At 40.5% G+C, this 19,460-nt stretch overlaps 1 protein-coding gene across 1 annotated transcript in view; it reads right to left on the bottom strand.

The window, feature by feature from the left end:
• Positions 1–3,813: 3,813 nt before the first annotated feature.
• The window catches only part of LOC129330799 (translocating chain-associated membrane protein 1-like 1), a 33,600-nt gene continuing 17,953 nt past the window's right edge, over positions 3,814–19,460 (bottom strand). The window contains exons 6-11 of the mRNA XM_054980995.1: positions 15,617–15,701; positions 15,227–15,297; positions 14,864–14,968; positions 12,304–12,447; positions 11,520–11,680; positions 3,814–9,500 (exon numbers count right to left, since the gene is read on the bottom strand). Coding sequence (XP_054836970.1) covers positions 9,427–9,500; positions 11,520–11,680; positions 12,304–12,447; positions 14,864–14,968; positions 15,227–15,297; positions 15,617–15,701 — 640 coding nt within the window. The 3' untranslated portion in view covers positions 3,814–9,426. The remainder of the gene's footprint in view (positions 9,501–11,519; positions 11,681–12,303; positions 12,448–14,863; positions 14,969–15,226; positions 15,298–15,616; positions 15,702–19,460) is intronic.

Here is a 19,460-nt window from a genome sequence, read left to right as displayed (position 1 = left end):
CAGAGTGCCCTGACTAGCCCAAGGTCACCCAGCTGGCTTCAAGTGGAGGAGTGGGGAATCAAACCTGGCTCTCCAGATAAGAGTCCTGCATTCTAAACCAAACTGGCTCTCAGGGGTGTGTGTGTGTTGCAAGTGTTTAAGAATCTCCTTTGTTTCCATAGCTGCTTGTTGGGGGAAACAGCATTGACAGACTAAAACAGACAGAATTATTATTTGCTTCAAGGAGATGATTACGGCTAACCACAATCAATAGGCATTACATCTCAAAGTTCAATATAAACCCATTAATAGTTTGCTTTGGTAGGGCTCTTCTGTCAGGCAAATGGGTTACCAAAATTTCTTATCCAAATGCAGCAACATAAATAAACTGTCGCTACACCAACTGCAACATGCTTTTCCTAACAAAGGAAGCAGAGTCTTGTCCCTGTTCTGAAGAGATTCTAGTGCTGAGTTTTGATAGGTTCGGGCATTGCATAAGGATGAACATGACTGCTTCTACCAGTGTTGCATAAGCAAGCACGAAAAGCTGCCTCACCCAGGGTCATACCATCAGTCCATCTAGCTCAGTATTGTCTATTTCACTAGCTGCAGGGATCTAGGCTCAAGGAGGCTGAATACATACTATTTGTAATTCCTCAATTGGAGATGCCAGAAACAAGAACGTGGATGCTCTGCATGAAAAACATAATCAATCAGAGCCATGGGCGTGATGTCTTTACAACACCTCACACTACCAGTATCAGAAGCTGTTTATTGGATGTGGCCCTTAAAAAAAAACTTAACTATAAGCACAAGTAAGTAACTACCAGCTCCAGCACTGTTGTTTTAGCAGTTAGTAATCAGGAATGTGTCTTTGTTGCTAGTGCCGCAATGAGAAATCAAACTGCGCTCTCAGATTAGCCAAGACATATGATCCGGACCAACCCATATTCTTCCCATGCATACGATATGAGCAGGATGGATTTCTGCCACTGCCTGTCTGACTTGCCAAGACAAGTCCCAATGGTAAATGTGAGAGTGGGAATTAGCTGCAAATAAATAATGTGAGACTTGCTCTTGGCCTTGTTTATAATTTTTATTCAAACACCTGGGAGGTTTGTAGTGCTGCTTACAGAAGACAACCTACACGTGTCTTCCTCCAAATGATATATACTTGTATTTTTTGTTTGACGTTATCAAATAAAAATTGACCATCTTCTCAATTTAGATGCTTCTTGGGCTATCTCACCCTTTTCCTCCAGCAATCAGTCTGAATGATGCAATACATAGGAAATTTTGAGCACATGCACTATTTATTTCATTCACCCCACCTTTCTCTCCAAAGCAGCACAGATCCGTCTCTATTTTATCCTAACAAGGGCACTCAGTGAGCTTCCAGGGCAGAGTGGGGATTCAAATCTGGATGTCCCAGGTCCTCGCCTGACACTCTAATCACTACGGCAGACTGCATAACACTACACAAGTATAAACTTGAATCTGAGACATAGGACTCTGCTTGCTTTAAAATGTTTTCCCTATACCTACTTTTCTATCTACTTACAAAAATTCATTTCTGAAACCATCAGTGTACATACGTGAGGCTCTGCAGTTCTGCCTGATTAGCTGACTCCAAAAGTACAAATTCCCAACCTTGCTAGAACTTGGACACTTTAAAATTTTGAAAGTAGTGACCATCACCACAAAAACGTTTGCTATACTGTGGGTATGGCTGCCAATAGGCCTGGCAAAGACTGTCCTGTCCCTATAATCCATGCTCAATGACTGGAAATTGAACAGCTAAAGCTTTTAATGGCAAGAAGAAAAATACCATCACCAGCCTCAGAAGCATCTATTTAAGGGACAGGAGGACATTTAACTCCAGGCCTGCTGGTAATCAAAGCGTGTAAGTTTAACCTCCCCCACTCCTGCATAAATATTTTTTAGAAATAAAATTTAAATAAAATGTTTAGAAGGTAATTTGTAGGACGGTGTTAACTTATGACCTTTACTTTCTTTGAGTAGATTTTTCTTTTAATCTTTCCTTTAACACCCTCTGGGTAGTTTGCTGCCACCAGGAATATTATATTCCAATATATTTTATTTAAGTTTTCCCTTTGGTAACGTTCCTAAGCATCAGGCTTCTTCGTGGTTCTATGTGGCCCTGAGGATAAGAATGGGATATAGCAAGGACAGCTACTCTGGGATATAACAAAACAAAATAAACTTTTATTTAGTTAAGAAGCGTATCGGTTTCATAAATGTAGTTCTCGGTTCTTAAAGTTACTTCATTTAAACTCATTCATACAGATCTCTTCTAAGGCTTCACACACAGTTAGCCTCTTTCTCTAACTCAATATTTGTCTCACAGAAATATTAAACCTGCTCAGGCAGCACACAACTGGCCTCTCTTCCCCTGACTGAGTGTTCTTTCACAAACATGCTCAGTTCAGGTTCCACACAGGTTATATTTCTCTCATAAATACTTAAATATACTCAGGCAGCACACAGCTAGCCTGCTTTCTTCTGACTATTTTCTCTCTGCCCTGTCAGTCTCAAACTGCATTCACTCTGCCCACACTCTCAGTCATCAACCAATCGTATCACTCACTCATCCCTCTCTCACCCCCTCTTCACCTAGCTCAAAACAAGCATTTAAAGACACATGCACACATTTACTTGAGATCATTACAGAGGGGGTGGAATAAATCCTCTAGGCAATATACTGGGGGACCTTACTAGTAAGTTACATGGTTGTTACTATTTGCAAGTCCTTGTGGCATTGAGGACTAACACAGTTGAATACTAGGGCATTCAGAAACCTTTGGGTTTATTTGGTGTGGATGTTTGTGACTATATTCTGGTAGGGTTGCCAACAGGCCTAGAGAAAAATGTGTTCTGCCCCTTTAATAGAGGATTAATGGACTGTTACTTACTAGGTGATATTTCCTCCATGTCATGAAAAGCTTCAACTGCCCATTTCCACACATTAAGCTCTATTAAAAAGAAAGGATATTTTTCTCCATCCTCTTAGTAACCCTGTATTTTGGATGGGGCAAGGTTTCCCTGGCTGAAGCAGTAGCATTAGGGAATAAATCCTCCACTCTTCTAGTATTTAATTTCTTGTCTTCCTTTCTTCACGACAGTGTCACTATAAGCAGAAGCAGTTTCAAACAAATATATGCCTTTAATGAAGAGAAACAGAGCCAAGCTGTGAACACAAGCAAACTTTTACACTGAGGCAGGTGTTGCAGGTGCCAGTGGGAACTGCTGCTCCAGCTGCTATCTCCATAACCTTTCTGCCTTTTGCACATAATAAATAATCGTAAGTCAGCTGGAGAACTAGCATGAGGTAGGGATAAAAAATTAGGAACACTCAAACGAGGAGCAAAGAAATGCAAAGGAAAAAACAGTGACAGAGGAACGATTAGAAAGGAGGGACTGGGAATGGGAGAAAGACAAAAAGGGAACACATGGATAGTTAAGGAACAGGCACCAGGAAACACACTGGCGGGTGCCTTATTCAGGGATCAATGGTCATTTCTAAAACTAGAGCACAAGAGGCACTGGACTTCAAATTGTTACGCAATAACTTATATTTGATCCTAGGACCTTTTGGTTACATTTCCCATAAGCATCAAAACCAGTGAGTGCTTTTATGTACTCTAGCAAACCATTTCTTATTGTTAGGTGTTTTGTGGTAACTGGCATTGCATTGAGTAGGTGTCATGTCAACCCTAAATATAACCCATCCCTAAATATAACCCAACAACCAATTACAGTTTTTATTAAAAGTATTATCCTTATCCAAATGCAATGACTTATTCTACAGCTTCAGAGACTAGGAGTACATGATTTAATGTCAAACCAAAAATTACACAACAAGAAATTCTTAGAAACAGTTAAAGAACATCAACACTTTGTTCTACAAGAAAATATCATGTTCTGGGCTCCCTGCCCAGTAAGTGACACAACTTTAAGAAATGTATCAAAACATTTGAGGTGTTTTATAACTTTTTTTTAAAAAAAGCATTGAAACCTTACAGTGACCTGAAGTTAGACAGACAGCAAAGGAGCACTACAAAATGACAACCAGTTTCTTAATGCATTAAGAAAAAGCAATGCATTGGGGCACTGATGTTTTTGAACAGAATACAAACAAATGAAATGTAGAAAGAGCTAAAATAGAAAGCTCAATATTCCACATTAATCATAGTATGTAAACAATACAACATGGGTTTCATGGCTGGTTTAAATACAGCTAGCTCTACTCACACATAAAACATGAAATGTATAATGTTTTACAATTGTAAACATTACTATCATTCACTTATATTGCTTAAAATGATGGTTCCCAAAGTTGATGCTATCTGTTCAGGCTTTTACTTTCCAGATACTTACTTTTTTAAAATAGAAAATGGTGCGAAATTTATTTGAAGACAAACATGAAGAGACTTTCAATAAACAAACAGGGTATTAACAGCTTATTGCTAACACTAGTGTGGCTTTAAAGCTGCAACTTTATGCACAAATAAGTGACTTCTGAACAAACCTGGATAGGGTCAGGCAGCAAACAGACACAGAGAAAAACCATTGTACTGTTTGAATGCTCTCTTTAATCCTTAGCTTGCTCCTTCAAACACAAGTTAACTGCCGGTTTTGTAGGCCACTTCTTAGGAATATGGTTGTCAACAGGTCTAAATGGGATATTTTCCTCCATACCATGAAAAGTTTCAGCTGGCTACTTCTACAGAATGAATCTCTATAAAAGGAGCAGGATGTTTTTCTCTAGGCCTGTCAGCAACCCTAATTGTAACATTTTTAGATATAAGGTAACTAAACGTCCTGATCCCTTCTCAGAGCACGCATTTTTATACAGACATGCAGAATGGGCCACTAAGAAAAATCAGTAACACACCTGAACATTTTTAGCTTCCTTAACACTTTCATAGGCTTTGCGCTTAATAAGTGAGATTAAGTGCATGCCTAGACAAGATGCACATTGGTTCTCCAGGTGTTTTAGTTTTCTTTAAAAGCAGCCATGGAGGTGGTGATGCTGCATGGAGGGGCGGGAGTCAACCCTTCCCTTCACACTATTTTCTGGATATATTGACTGGTCTTGTTCAGCTGCAGCTAAAGGAGTAAGTCTAACTGAATAATTCCATGATACTTGTTTAAGATTATTGGGTGAACCTAAATCAAGGGTGGAACAAAAATCAATAGGTTATACTTGGTGAAGTTGAAAATAAGGAGATATTAGTTGCTGTGATCAATAATAAGATCTTACAATGTATAAAAGATTTTTAGATTTTTAAGCTGTTCAGAATTTTGCATTCAAAGGAGATTTTTCATCTTCACTGTATTTTATACTTACCCTTATATGCACGATAGCCTTCTGTGAAAACTCATAAGTGCAGCTGTTTTTTAGAATAGAAACAACCCTAGAATTGTTTGTATTTATCTGGAAGTAAGTTTGAACACAATGCCCATAATTTTTAGGCTTTTATTCTATTAACAATATGTAAATATTTGCTCTGGCAACTGTAAGACAAATAGACCAGCCTTCTGAGAGGGCACCTGAAGGTCTTCTTGTAATTGGCTTAAAGACTTAAGCTTTTTGCATTCCTCCAGTACTGCCATTGTATATACACTTATCAGGAGTAAGGCCCAGTAATTCTGGGGATTTACTTCTGGGTAAACAAGCTCAGAACTGCACAACACACACTGTTAATTCTTTCTGTTCCCCTGTGCAAGTTCTTGAATGGCACATTCTGGTGTAAGAATTAGTGCTAGAGGAAAGAAGGAATTACTAGGATATCCTGGGAGGAAACTAACTAGAGCACCCAGCATATTATTGGCTCCTATATACACATACAAGAACATGCATGATGCCCATGTACATCCAGGAGTCCCTGGGGCTGACTGGGCATTAGGCAAGCGGTGAGGTGTGTGCTCATGCAACACATGGGACATTCAATATTGCAACAGGGCAGCTGTTTAGCACTGCTTTTACACCATCTCTGCTTATATACCCACATATATTCTGCTCCAAGTCACAGATTCTACAACCTATTTAAATGGAGAGGCTACGTATGCAGAGCAATTTCTCTGAATACACAACCAGCCCATTACTATTTTCCATTAATTTTAATTACAAGTTCCTATGCATCAAGTTTTTGTGGCAATACCTCAAAATCAATGTGCTTGCCAAAAACTGTTTAAGGCTCACCAAAATACCTTAAGGCACAGCCCCACCTTTTATTTAATGCATTGATAGTACATAAAATATCCATCAGCACAGTGCAATGACACAGGACAGAATGGTAATTGGTTGATAAGTTCCTTTCATGCTGCAGAAGAATTGTCTTCTTGGTTTACAGATATCAGGTTTATGTGTGTGCAGACACACACACCCTCATACGCCCAAATACAACACACTTGCATTTCAAGGACATTTTAGAGACATTTTAGAGAAAGTGTCTGGATTCATAGGTAGAAAGCTGTCAATTTTAACTTTAAATGTATAAGAAGAATTCCATGTGTATGTTAGGAATTTAATTCCAATAATTCAATAACTGAACCATTATCTTCTACAAGATTGTAATGCAATTCTCAGCCTGTAAACATATTTTTTTGAAGTTTGAAGTGCCTGATGACTTCCTTCAGAAGAGTTTTCAATTACTTTGTAATACATAATTAGACTAGTTATTTTTTTTAAAAAACTGACCATTTCTATTACACAAAATTAGCTTATATTAGCATTATACAATGTTTTAGACAATACAAACTTCAGCCGGTAACTACGCAATGTCCACAGTTACCATCCTGAGGACACTACAGGGATAACTGGCCTTCAACTTCCTCTCTTAGAAAGCAGTCCAGGACTACAATCATAATGATCAGCGAAAGCATTGTCTTATGAGCAGCACAGCTGAACCTTGTAACAAAACTAAGTTTTCATCAAAACTGCTCAGAAGATGATACTTTTATCAGACAAGGCATTCATCAACATACAAATAAGTTTTATTTAAAAGCATAAAAAAATATAAATCTAGTTCCAAGGTAAACATTTTCAATAGGAACATACAGGATTATAAGATGTCACAGAAAAATCCTACAGTTAGCTTGCACACAGGACCAGGTTGTCAAATGAGAAAAATGGGCTCAAATTCTGAATGGCATTTTGTATACAAATGATGCAGCTATGTTAAACATACAAAAAGACTCATTATTTTTTAAAAGTTATTTTATCCATGTGGCAACATCTAAACATGTGTGACTGAATGGTTTACTGAGTGCTAGAGAAAGCATGATTTAAGTCCCTTGTTTCTCACAGGAGTATGGTCAGGACTGAGGTGCAATTTCATCCCAAGACTGACTGGTTCAAAATAAAATATCTTTAAACAAAAGAGTTTTGTCATCAGTTGACAAAGTTTTATAACGTAGCATAAGTTGCAGAAGATGAACGTTCTACCAGGATGAAAAGTAGACATAAGCAGTTCTTATGCATATCGAGGAGTGTATAATAGCCTCTACTGTTCTAGAAGAGGAGTTATGTCATGGCTATCATACTGGGTGTGCTGTTATAGAGCGTTTGAGCACACAAGAGTATCCCCACTGGGTGCAGTGTCAGGGACTGTTCCATCCTTAGACATGCATGAATAAAGTCTGCCCTGAACTATATAGGGAAACCCTTAAGTGTATGTGAGTTTACAAGTGCATTGTAATGCCCATAGAGCATCACATCACAGTGTGAGGATATGAAACTGCTACAACCATGAGAGTTTTAATAAAATATAGATTGCATCTCTAATATGTGAAAGACTTTCATTAGCTCTTCTGGGTCATCCAACAGCCCGGAAAACCAAAGGCTCATTTAAAAAGTAACTTATTTCCCCTTCTATTTGTTGCTATTGTTAAGGGATTTTATTTTGTAGTAGTGGCACATCAAAAGAGAAAAGGCTTATTCTGGTTGCTTACTCTGTTTCTGGAACAGACACTTTTAGGATTACAACTTAAACAGCAACTTGTCCTATCTAAAGCAAAATGCCTCTCCTCCAATATATCCAGGAGCTAACAGAAGAAATGGTTAAAAGGGATCGGGGAGGAGAAGACTACATGAAAGCCTATAGCATAATACTATAGGATCTATAGCTCTATAGTCAATGGTGAGAATCCAATGAATTCTGAAACCAAGGGATGTGTGGAGCTTTAGATACCCCCCACCCCCGCAGCTCTTTTTACATGGCAAACTGCTGTGAAAATTGAAAAGGGGTTAAAAAGCAGCCTCTGATATGGAAAAAGGAATCCGTTTTCAGAGTAAAAATTTCAGCCGAGTCAGTAGTGCAAGCCCCTTACAGGAGCAGACAGTCTCTGAAACCCCATGAGAGTCTTTTTTCCATAAATTGTCAACCATAATTCTGACTTTTAATCATAACCTGGTATTTTAGCACATGATGGCTGAATAATAACTGCATAATATAACAGGCATTAACTGCAAGCACCTATTTGCGAATTAAAAGCTTTTAGCATGAGGCAGGAACAGGGTGCCACTGGCTGAAATTATGACAGAGCAAAAAGCTACGTTTATTTTTTGGCTTTTGTTTGTGATAGGCAAGAAAAGAACTTGACTTTCTTATAGTCATTCTGAACATGTCTACAGCCCTGGATGTTAAACATTCATTTTGAAGAACAGTTTGTAGTTTCATGGATCTCTCAGTAAAGTAAAATCAAAATAAACCTTTTTAGCACCTTTTTTTTTTTAAAAAGCATCTACTTTAAAAACTTCCTTGAAAAGGCTTTGGAAGCTACTTTGTATACAACAAACTAGTTTAGGTCTCCAAACAGGATACTGTTTCTACTAAATTTAGCCTTAAACACTTGGTAATCATTCTGAAAACACACATCAGAACTGAGATAATGTATCAAAAACCGAGGAACTTTAAAAAGCAGAATATTTAAATTGCTTCTGAATAAGAGAGACATTTCAGACAGTATAATTAAAACAGAAAATGGTGCAAACATCTCCTAAAAATTCTAACACATACCTTTAATAGTAATTCAGTTCAGAAATTAAAGTTACTAAAAACTATTTTTAAAATCTACTTTTTCCTAATTTAATGGAGTTGTTACTTATATTTTAAAACTCTAAATAAAGATATGCCTGACCAATAATCATTCTGTGCCTGTCCCCATTATAGTAATATTGTACTTAGACATGAGAATGAAACAAAAGAGAAATTATACATGGAAATGGTGAACATTATAATGTTAAATAAACTAAATTCATGATGAAATACTCACAATACATTTTGTACTGATGTTTAAAAATATATTATTTCAACAAGTGTCTTTCAGGCAATGTAACTTGATAGTCTCTCTCTTTGCATTAACAGAACTTTTTTTTTAAATACAGTCTTATGTAAAAAGAGTCCTCTGGATCTAAGATTCTTACAAAACTTTTGATTTCCTTTTTCTAGGTGATGTGCCCTCTTCAAATTTTACTGCTCCATTGACAAAGTTAGCTGCAATTCGAATAGAGAAAAGTTGTAAGATAGAACACTATAGAAGTATACACAGACAGAAGTACTATACTATCATTCTAGACTGTTTTCTATTAATACAATTTGGCATTGTTGAACCTGAACAAGGGGGAATTTTCTCTCTGCAAAGTTCACCAAGTTAAGATTATAAAAAAATGCACTGCGGTATCAGACCAGTGATCCATCTAGTCTTGCCAGCAACCAACCAGCTGCCCTAAAGGTCCTATTAACAGAGTACAGAAACCAGGCCTTCCCTTAATTTTGCCTTCCAGCACTGATGATTTAGTGGTTTATTGTTTCTGGATGTGAGATTCACTTTAGACATCTTATCCTGGATCCAGTGATGCAAAAGTGGAAACAAACAGACTTAGAGCAGTTTAGCTTGCACTAGACTTTGTGCAACATCTAGTGCTCTCCTGGTGGTGGTGGAAATTGCTGTCAAGTCATAACTGACTTACAGCAACCCCTGCTGGGATTTTTATGGCAAGAGATGAAAAGAGGTGGTTTACCGCTGCTTGCCTCTGCATAGCCACCCTGGTCTTCTTTGGAGGTCTGCCACCCAATTACTAACCAAAACTAATCCAGCTTATCTTCTGAGACACGATGAGATCAGGCTTGCCTAGGCTATCCAGGTCTATTGCCCTTAAACTGGTTGCACAAGGTCTTGTGTATGTGGAAACACAAGTGGGAATACAGGAAGTCTGATTTAGCACAAATAGCTACTGCAGCGTTTCCTTGCATTTCTGCAACTCTAGCACAAGCAGAAATTTTACTCTGGATCTAATCCTATGGCTAGTAGCTATTGGTGGACGAACCCTCCAGCGATTTGCCTAATCCTCTTTTCAAGCCATCTACGATAGGTGGCCATCAATACAACCACCAGCAGTGCATTCCACAATATCATTATTCACCGAATGAAGAGAAACTTCTTTTTGTCTGTCTTGATTCCATTGTTCAAGTTTCTTAGGTATCCCTGAGTTCTAGCATTATGGGAGAGGGAAAAAGTTTTATATTCTTTATCTAGTCCATGCATAATTTTAAACAAACAGAGCAGGATATATCTCTGGTAAGAGTAACAAGGGGCAAGCTTGCTTTGATTGGAAAAAAAAGCAAGGAAGGGGGAAGATAATTGCCCATTCCCCCTGCGGTCTAGCCTGCCTCCTCATATATGTTCCATTCTAATTCAGTGCATCACCTAACATACCATAGAAGCTTTTCAAGAGGTGCAGGGGAAAGGAAAGAGATCCAACCTCATGAACTCATTCCATTCACAGGACTCAACCCACTGCTTTTTTATAATTTAATCTTCAATATATCCAATATTGAAATATGAGGTGGCAGCTCCATCCCATATGGTAAGCTTTCTGTGGTGGGACTGCTCCAGTTCTGTGTTCTTTACAGCATTTAGAAAATACTGAAACTAAATAAATGACACTGTACTACCATCAATGGACATAGCCAGCAATATACAGTGGCTGGACCAACTGCATTGTGTATTATAAGAACTGAATTTCTGCACTAAGAATTCTATAAACTGAACAGAGCAGTAATGCAGAAGCTCTCATGCTTCTATCGTTCTGCAAAATGTGCTAAACAGAATTGTTCAAGAGGGCATTCTTGTACAGTAGAAAAGCTGTGATGTAATAATGGATTGGCTCAGGATGTGACCTGTATGAGGTACACTGTGTTTTTTCTTCCAGTTTTTCAATTCCAGTCTGATTGTATTATGTTGTTTGCTGTTAGATTTGCAAATTTTAATGTATTTTGTAATCAGCTTACTGATTGAGGGAATCCACCTGTCCTAAAGGTATCTGAAGAGGGGAGCTTTGACTCTTGAAAGCTTATACCCTGTAAAATCTTGTTGGTCCCTAAGGTGCTACTGGACTCAAATCCTGCTGAATCCGCCTTGGGTCCCATTGAGAAAGGCAGACTATGAAAGGACTAGAAAATAATTTTCTCCTTGTTCTGGAGATGGTTAAACATTCTGAAGACTACACTTACATCTGCTTGGTTCCTTTTTTGCTGGTTTACTCTTCGTGTTGATTGCTTTTTTCTTAGGAATCTGATTCTGAACATGTTCTCTCCATTTCTTTAATTGGAAGTTGATGAATTTCCACATCATCCAAGCTTGAGTCAAACAAATTGCAGCCAGACAGCCAATTCTAAAAAAAAGTTTTTTTAAAAAAATATGTATACACATATAAGTTAGGCATTGTTACAACTGCAGACACTGACTGAGTTATGAATTTTAAAATATTAGAAACAATACATCAACTGGAACAAGTTATTTTGGTAAAGAGAAATTTGAGAGAGTTTGCAGTAGCATGTAGGGAATACCCCAAAAAACAAGTAAGTTTTTTTGTGAAAAACACATGTATCTCTTTACCAGCAGGACTTTTTACTGAGTCTATCCCTGTGTCTTCAACAGAAGTCTGATATTTCTAGGCCAGCTGAACACAACAAAAAAGTAATTTCCAATATTTAGAGCAATATTCCTCTGATTTCTAGTCACTTAAACTGTGAATATCTCAGGTCTACATGGCTGGCCCAGTGCTGGAGGGAGGATGCTAAACTATTTATAACTTTGACTGAGTCCAAAAAAGGTACTCTTTAGCTATGACTATTAACATCTATAAGTTGTAAAGAAGACTCCAAGGAAAGCTTATTTACCTAGTTCTTTCTGATATATTAACGTAATATTTAAAAGACTAGTAAGAACAGAACTTTCAAGGACATTCTGAAAGAGTCAATAAACCTCAGCCCAGCTGTTTGCAAAGCACTGTACCGAATCGTAAGTATGTTGAAGTTTCCTTCTGCTATAGAGAAACCAGGATTTTCTGCTCTTGCCAGACCAAATCCAAATGTGAGAACTGACAAAGTTAAGGTCAAAAGCCGAGCCATTACGAATAGTAGAGCCCAAAGGGTAAATCTGCAAAGAAAACCATAATTACTATCAGATGCCTTTCACAAACATCCTAAAATTGCAGATATACATAATTTCCTGAACACTATTATCAAATTAAAGATAACAGCAGTCATACAAAACAGCTCACTGTACAGACTCCTCAAGTTAAGTAGATCCTCTTTTCTGAAGAGCAACTCTTTACTGTACCACAAATTTACTTATTTTATTTAAGTTATATATAGTCCATCTTTTTCACTGAGACTCAAGGCAAATTATACAACCAAAAATCAGTGCAATCAATAGAATACAACACCTGATGAACAAGATAAAAGGATTAGGATTACAGAAATCTGAAAACAAAGTATTAGATATGATAAGGCCAAAAAGTGGAATTACATAGTTGACAGCAAGACAATACATACAGCAAACAAGGCCAAAAAGTGGAATTGTAGTATAACCTACAGTACGTTGCCTTTCTTAAATCTTCTTGAACCTTACTGTCTTTATAAAAGTGCCCTCCTGAATTTTATTTTACAGTTTGTGGAATGGCAGAAGAGTGGGGGTTTCCAGACCTGCACAGGTAGACCATCCCACAAGGTGGATGTTACAACAGAGAATGCAAGTGTAAGGGCAGCTGCTGATTACCCATTTGCAGGGTGCCACCTACAGAAGGCCCTGCTCAGATAAGCAGAACTGTTGTGGCAGGGAATAGGAGGAGAGATGGTCCTGCAGCTATAAGGATCCATGGCCACAAAGGGCTTTATATGTGCTGGTACCTTGAATTCAGCCCAGTAACTGATGGGCTGCCAGCATAGTGACTGCAGAAAGAGTGTAATATGCATGCTCTGCCTAGCTCTTGATAGTAGCTAAGCTGTGGCATTTCGTACCAACTTGATTCTCTGAACTGATTTCAAGGGCAGGCCTAAGTGAAGAACATTGCAGCAGTCTAGTCTCCGTGTTACTGTGGCATGGATCTAGGTGGCCAGATTGGCCAAGTCTAGATCAGGGGCCATCTTCTGTACTAAACAGAGTTGGAAGAAAGCATTTTTGCTGCTGCATTAACTTGCTTCTCCAGGAATAACGTTGAGTCTAGTATAACTCCTAGGCTTTTAACCAAGTCAGCAAGGTCAGCTGAACACCATTCAAAGTGTTGCAAAAACAATTCACAAGATATGGTGCACACATAACATCTTCCACATGTGTAAGATGATAATCTAATCACAATTAGGAGCGCAGGAATGCCCTGAAGGCTTGTATGCTCCTCCCCTCTCATGAGGGTATTCTGTCCTCTTTTCCTGTTCTGGATTTTTATGCAGCTAGCATTATGTCTCATCACAATTTGCAGCACTGCTTCTATGACTGCGTAATGAAGCAGCCGTAACACTAACCGATAGCATTAAAACTGAAAGATAGGAAGAAATACTCATCCAAGAGAATGCAAATCCATAGGGCACAGCCAGTTTTCTGATCAGGACTAAGAGGTCAGTGACAATGCCTAGGTTGCTATGCAGAGGACGGCAATGGCAAACTGCCTCTCCTCACCTCTTGCCTTGAAAAAGCCATGGTCTTGGGGTCGCCATGAGTCGGTTGCAACTTGACAGCACACAATTATAACTACTATATAGAATGGGACGTCATCAAAGTAACTGGGAAGGGGAAAAGGAGAATATAGAGGCGATGGTAATCAGGGAATTCTTAGTAATCTGTTAAATTATCCAAATATTGTTTTTAACACTCATGTTCAAGAAGTCTGGAGGAAAGAAGCTTCAGCAACAACAAAGTCTATAACTGGAATCTAAAGGGCATCCTGCATAATAGGAAGGCAACTCTGGTTACGTATGAGGAAGTTCCCAATTCCCACAGATTCCTACCTCCAGCTGTAGTAGCCCATGCCATTTGTTGTAGAGTTCTGGACAATCCACATCCCCAACCCTCAGGAATAGCTTTTCAGTGGGAGCAAGTAGTAACAGGGTCAGCAAGCTCTATTCCTTGAGGTAGAACTCCATTTTATTGTGGTTTGGATCTTAGCAGATATGTTTTTTTAACAACTGAATAAAATCTAAGACAACACTTAAGTGAAAATTTCAGGAAAGATACTTTTTATTTTCCAATAGCATTTGGAAGCAAACAGGATTGAAAAACAAAGTGGAAAAGGAAGCTGTTTGCTTCACTTTCCTACTCAGCTTTCAAAAAGTTAATTTGTGCAACATAAAAGTAGTCTTTCACTTTCCCAAATTCACATCTGCTATTTTATGTGAAACAAACCACAGTGTGTATGAAGACTGATTTCAGGTGAGAAGCGCAATCATGAAGGGAAGGGACACTCCACTTCCCCGATTTTTTGTAGTAACAGACTGTGCTTTTAATAGGGTGCATATGCATACAGTGCTCAAAGAAAATCGTTACCTTGGAAGTGATAATAGTAATAAAAACAAATTACCCTTTCTGTTTATTCTCATCACTGAAGTAGAAAAGACGTGAGGCATGAAAAATCAGTTCCACAAGGTAATGAGGCACCAGCAAAATTAGCCCCAAACGATGAAGACTGGAATATTAAAAAGAAACATTTTCAAAATTTTATTCTGAGCGGTCATTTGTAACAAATTAGGTCCAGTGCATTCAGTCAGATTAGGGAACTCTGTGTTCAAATCCCTGCTCAGCCACAAGCACAAATAGCAGCATAATTCCCAATGTATAACATGGAAATGTTAGCCTCAAAGTTGTAAACAGCACGAATGATACACTAATAGCACAGTACTCTCATCCTATAACACACACAAAAATTAAGCTTATAAATACTTACTTCAAAATGTAGGCACCAGATATATGGACAATATAAAGGCAGATATAGTACAACTGTCTGGGAATATCTTCCTAGAATTACATAAAAAGAAGGAAAAAAGCCCTTTAAAAGACAGGACCCTACAATTAAAAATTAACAGACAAAACAAGGCAAGCAAGGATAATTCAGTGCATTAGGTCTTTCCCACCTTGCTATAACCTCTTAATTCTGTATTCAGGAATATTTAGAGGATGGATTTTAGGAATATTTGGGGGAACGGTAGCTGTGCCTAGCATCTAGTTTGTTGTAGTTTTATTTGTATAATTTTTAAAAATGTTTTACATTGTGGAATCTTAATATGAGAGATAAAAATAATTGTAAAAAAAAAAAGACTGAAGATGCAGTTTATACCTTTCTAATTTTTTGAAAGTAGAGTTCTGGTAGTGCATGAAGCCAATAGGCTATCTGGCAAATATAGAAGAATTTTACCTGAAAGCTAAAGGGAAAAAAAGAGAGAGAGAGAGATGGATATTATTAGTCATAAGAGGTAGAAATTTAGCTCAAAATATTTTGTCAGTATAACTTTCTATTACAAAGAAAATTGTTATAAATTGAACGCTTATTGTATAGCATCTGCCTTTAAAAATAACATACCCGCAACCCAAATGCTTAATTTTAATTAAAATTTACTAATTTCCTGAATGAAAACAAAGGATCACGGATACATTTTACCACATACTGTGGTCTCAAACACTTTAACAGTCTGTGCAGGGCTACGTCCCACCTCTTGAGAATGCATAGCTGTCAGGGCTTTTTTTTCCTGGGAAAAGAGGTGGTGGAACTCAGTGGGTTGCCCTCAGAGAAAATGGTCACATGGCTGGTGGTCCCGCCCCCTGATCTCCAGACAGAGGAGAGTTTAGATTGCCCTCCGTGCCGCTCAGCGTCGCGGAGGGCAATCGAAACTCCCCTCTGTCTGGAGATCAGGGGGAGGGGCCACCAGCCATGTGACCATTTTCAAGAGGTTCCTGAACTCCGTTCCCCCGCGTTCCCCCTGAAAAAAAGCCCTGATAGCTGTTATAGGCAGAGGACCAGGGAAGCTCTCTGTGGACTGCCACCTCTCTAGTACAGTTTTCCGTGGAAAGGCCCAGAGCATTCACCTGACCCTTTTTTTCATCCCACTCTTTCTCAGTAGGTTTTACTTTATGTGTGACCAAATGAGGCACAAGGACCCAGGAAGAATAAAACAGGGTTAACATACCTGTAACTTATGTTCATCGAGTTCTTCTGTGCTGACACACATGGGGACTGCGTAGGCGCAGGCCAGCCGCCGGAGAATTTTCTATAGCTTCTATGGCTCTGAAGGGGCCGTTCGTCGCGCGCCTCAGCAACCGTTTTCCCGCCCAAACAGTCACATGCTCCTCCAGCGACCAACGGCCCCTTCCCTCAGTTCTCCTTTGCCGCCGCTTGACCAATACACTTAGCCATAACACCTTAAAAACACCAATTCCCGTTACAGCCATCACAGTGTCGTGCATTGGAATTCACAGCGGGGTAGGAGGGAGGGTTGTGTGTCAGCACAGAAGAACTCGATGAACATAAGTTACAGGTATGTTAACCCTGTTTTCATCTTCGTTCTTCTGTGCCTCCACACATGGGAGTGTACCAAGCTTCACACAATAAGGAAGGTGGGGTGAAATCCAACACAATTTTATTAAAGAACAAGCACAACAACACTATAGATATACATACATACATCTATACAAACCGTGTAGTGATATATAAGTACTCAATATTTACATATATATACAGATAAATATACATATATACACTCTGTCACTCAAGGGTACCTAGCAGGTACGCCAAGTAACTTTTTCCAAGACTCCCTCAGGAAAAAAGGGAGTGTAGGACAGCCTTGGCCACCGAAACATCCTGCTCCGCATTGACATCTATGGCATAATGCCTAACAAAGGTGTCTGCAGAGGACCATGTGGCCGCTTTGCAAATGCTAGCCAGGGGCACACCCCTGAGTAGCGCAGAGGGGGATGCTTGAGACCTCGTGGAGTGGGCCCTGACATGAAGCGGGCAAGCTACCCCTGCCAGGGAATAGGCCTTGCTAATGGCCGTTACAATCCATCTAGACAGGGTCTGTGAAGAAGCCCTGTTACCCTTGTCCTTGGCCCCAAAGCACACAAACAGGTGAGGGCTCGACCGGAATCCCTTCGTCCTATCCAGATAATAGGCTATGGCCCTCTTCAAGTCTAGGGAATGGAGGGCCTTCTCCCCCTTCGAGGAAGGGTGAGGAAAAAACGCAGGTAATGCAATATCCTGTGAGAGATGGAAAGCGGACACCACCTTAGGCAGGAAACCTAGGCAGGGACGCAGGACCACCTTGTCTGGATGAAACACAAGGAAGGGAGGGTCAGACCGCAACGCAGACAGCTCACTGACCCTTCTGGCCGATGTTACGGCCACCAGGAATGCCACCTTGTACGATAACATGTCCAAGGGGCAGGTTGCCATAGGTTCGAACGGAGGCAACATAAGCCATGAGAGCACCAGGGAAAGCGACCACTGAGGTACCGGTGCTGACACAGGTGGGTACAGGTTGAACATGCCCTTAAGGAACTGACGGGATTTTGGGTGAGAAAAAACTGTACCACCCTCAACTCGGGTGTGAGCAGCAGAGATAGCTGCCAGGTGGACCTTGAGAGAGGAAACTTTCAAGCCCAGGTCCCTCAGGTGGCACAAGTAATCGAATATAACCCCTAGGGGGCTGCTGGCAGGCACCACTCCTTTAGCAAGTGCCCATATTTCGAACCTGCGCCACTTGGCCGCATAAGAGCGCCTAGTGGATGGCCTGCGAGCGTTCAGGAGGACCCTCTGTACCTCCTCCGATAAACCTATAGGGGAGGAACGATCCGCCAAGCTGTCAAGTGCAGCTTCCTGGGGTCGTGGTGGACTAAGCTCCCGTTCAGGAGAAGGTCTTGCCGAGGGGGCAGACTCACATATGTCCATTGGGACATCCGCAGGAGCTTCGGAAACCAAACCTGTCGTGGCCAAAAGGGGGCCACCAGGATGCAGTCCGTCCTGTCCTCCTCTATCTTGCACAGGACCCTGGGAATCAAAGGGAATGGAGGAAACATATAATGCAAGCCTTGAGTCCACGTACACTGGAAGGCATCCCCAATAGAGAGGGGGTTGCTCCCTGCCCTGGAACAGAACGTTTGGGCCTTGGCATTCGCCGCTGTTGCGAACATATCTATATCTGGATGACCCCACATCCGAAAGATCGGCCCAATGTACTCTACGTTCAGTTCCCACTCGTGGTCCAGCAGAAGGACCCTGCTCAGCGTATCCGCTCGGGTATTGTCTGACCCCGCCACGTGTATAGCACGAAGAGTCACGCCATTCCTGAGTGCCCACTGCCAAGTGAGTGTGGCTTCCCTGCAGAGCGCCATGGACACTGTGCCCCCCTGTTGATTTATGTAGTACATGGCAGTCGTGTTGTCCGTCTGTACCAACACCTGGCGATCTTTCAAGAGTGCTGTAAGGGACACAAGTGCGAAACGTATGGCTCTTAATTCAAGCACATTAATATGGAGGGTCTTTTCCCTCTCAGACCAGACATCTTGCACACACACCTCATCACAATAAGCCCCCCATCCCAGTAGGGAGGCATCAGTGGTAACCGTGACGTCAGGATGCTGATACCCAAAAAGGGTCCCTTTAAACAAATTCTCATCAGACAACCACCAGTCCAGGGAGGACAGAATGACCCTTGGGATAGAGAATTTGAGGGACGGAGGGTGCTGCTGAGCATCGTACCTCCGCACAAACCAGTTCTGGAGAGGGCGCATATGCAGCCTAGCGAAGGGCACCACAGAGGTGGCCGCCGCCATATGACCTAGTAAGCACTGGATAGTGCGCACGGACTGGAAGCGGTTCCTTTTAAACATGGACACAAGACCCCTTAGGGACCTAGCTCTCTCCAAGGGGAGCACAGCCTTACCCTCCACGGAGTCTAACAGTGCACCAATGTAGGAAACCTTGCAGCTGGGCACCAGCTTGGATTTTTCAAAGTTTACCAAGAGCCCCAGGCGTTGACAAGTGCTAAGTACTAAGCCAATGTCCTGCACCAGCCTAGACTCTGAGTCAGCCACGATGAGCCAGTCATCGAGGTATGGAAAGATGGTACAGCCTTCTTCCCGAAGGAAGGAGACCACAGGGGCCACACATTTCGTGAACACTCGTGGGG

Source organism: Eublepharis macularius, chromosome 5, assembly GCF_028583425.1.
Source record: "Eublepharis macularius isolate TG4126 chromosome 5, MPM_Emac_v1.0, whole genome shotgun sequence".
In the NCBI taxonomy this organism is placed as follows: Eukaryota; Metazoa; Chordata; class Lepidosauria; order Squamata; family Eublepharidae; genus Eublepharis; species Eublepharis macularius.
The sequence above is the reverse complement of the archived record's forward strand: the minus strand, read 5'-3'. Positions and strand labels throughout refer to the sequence as shown.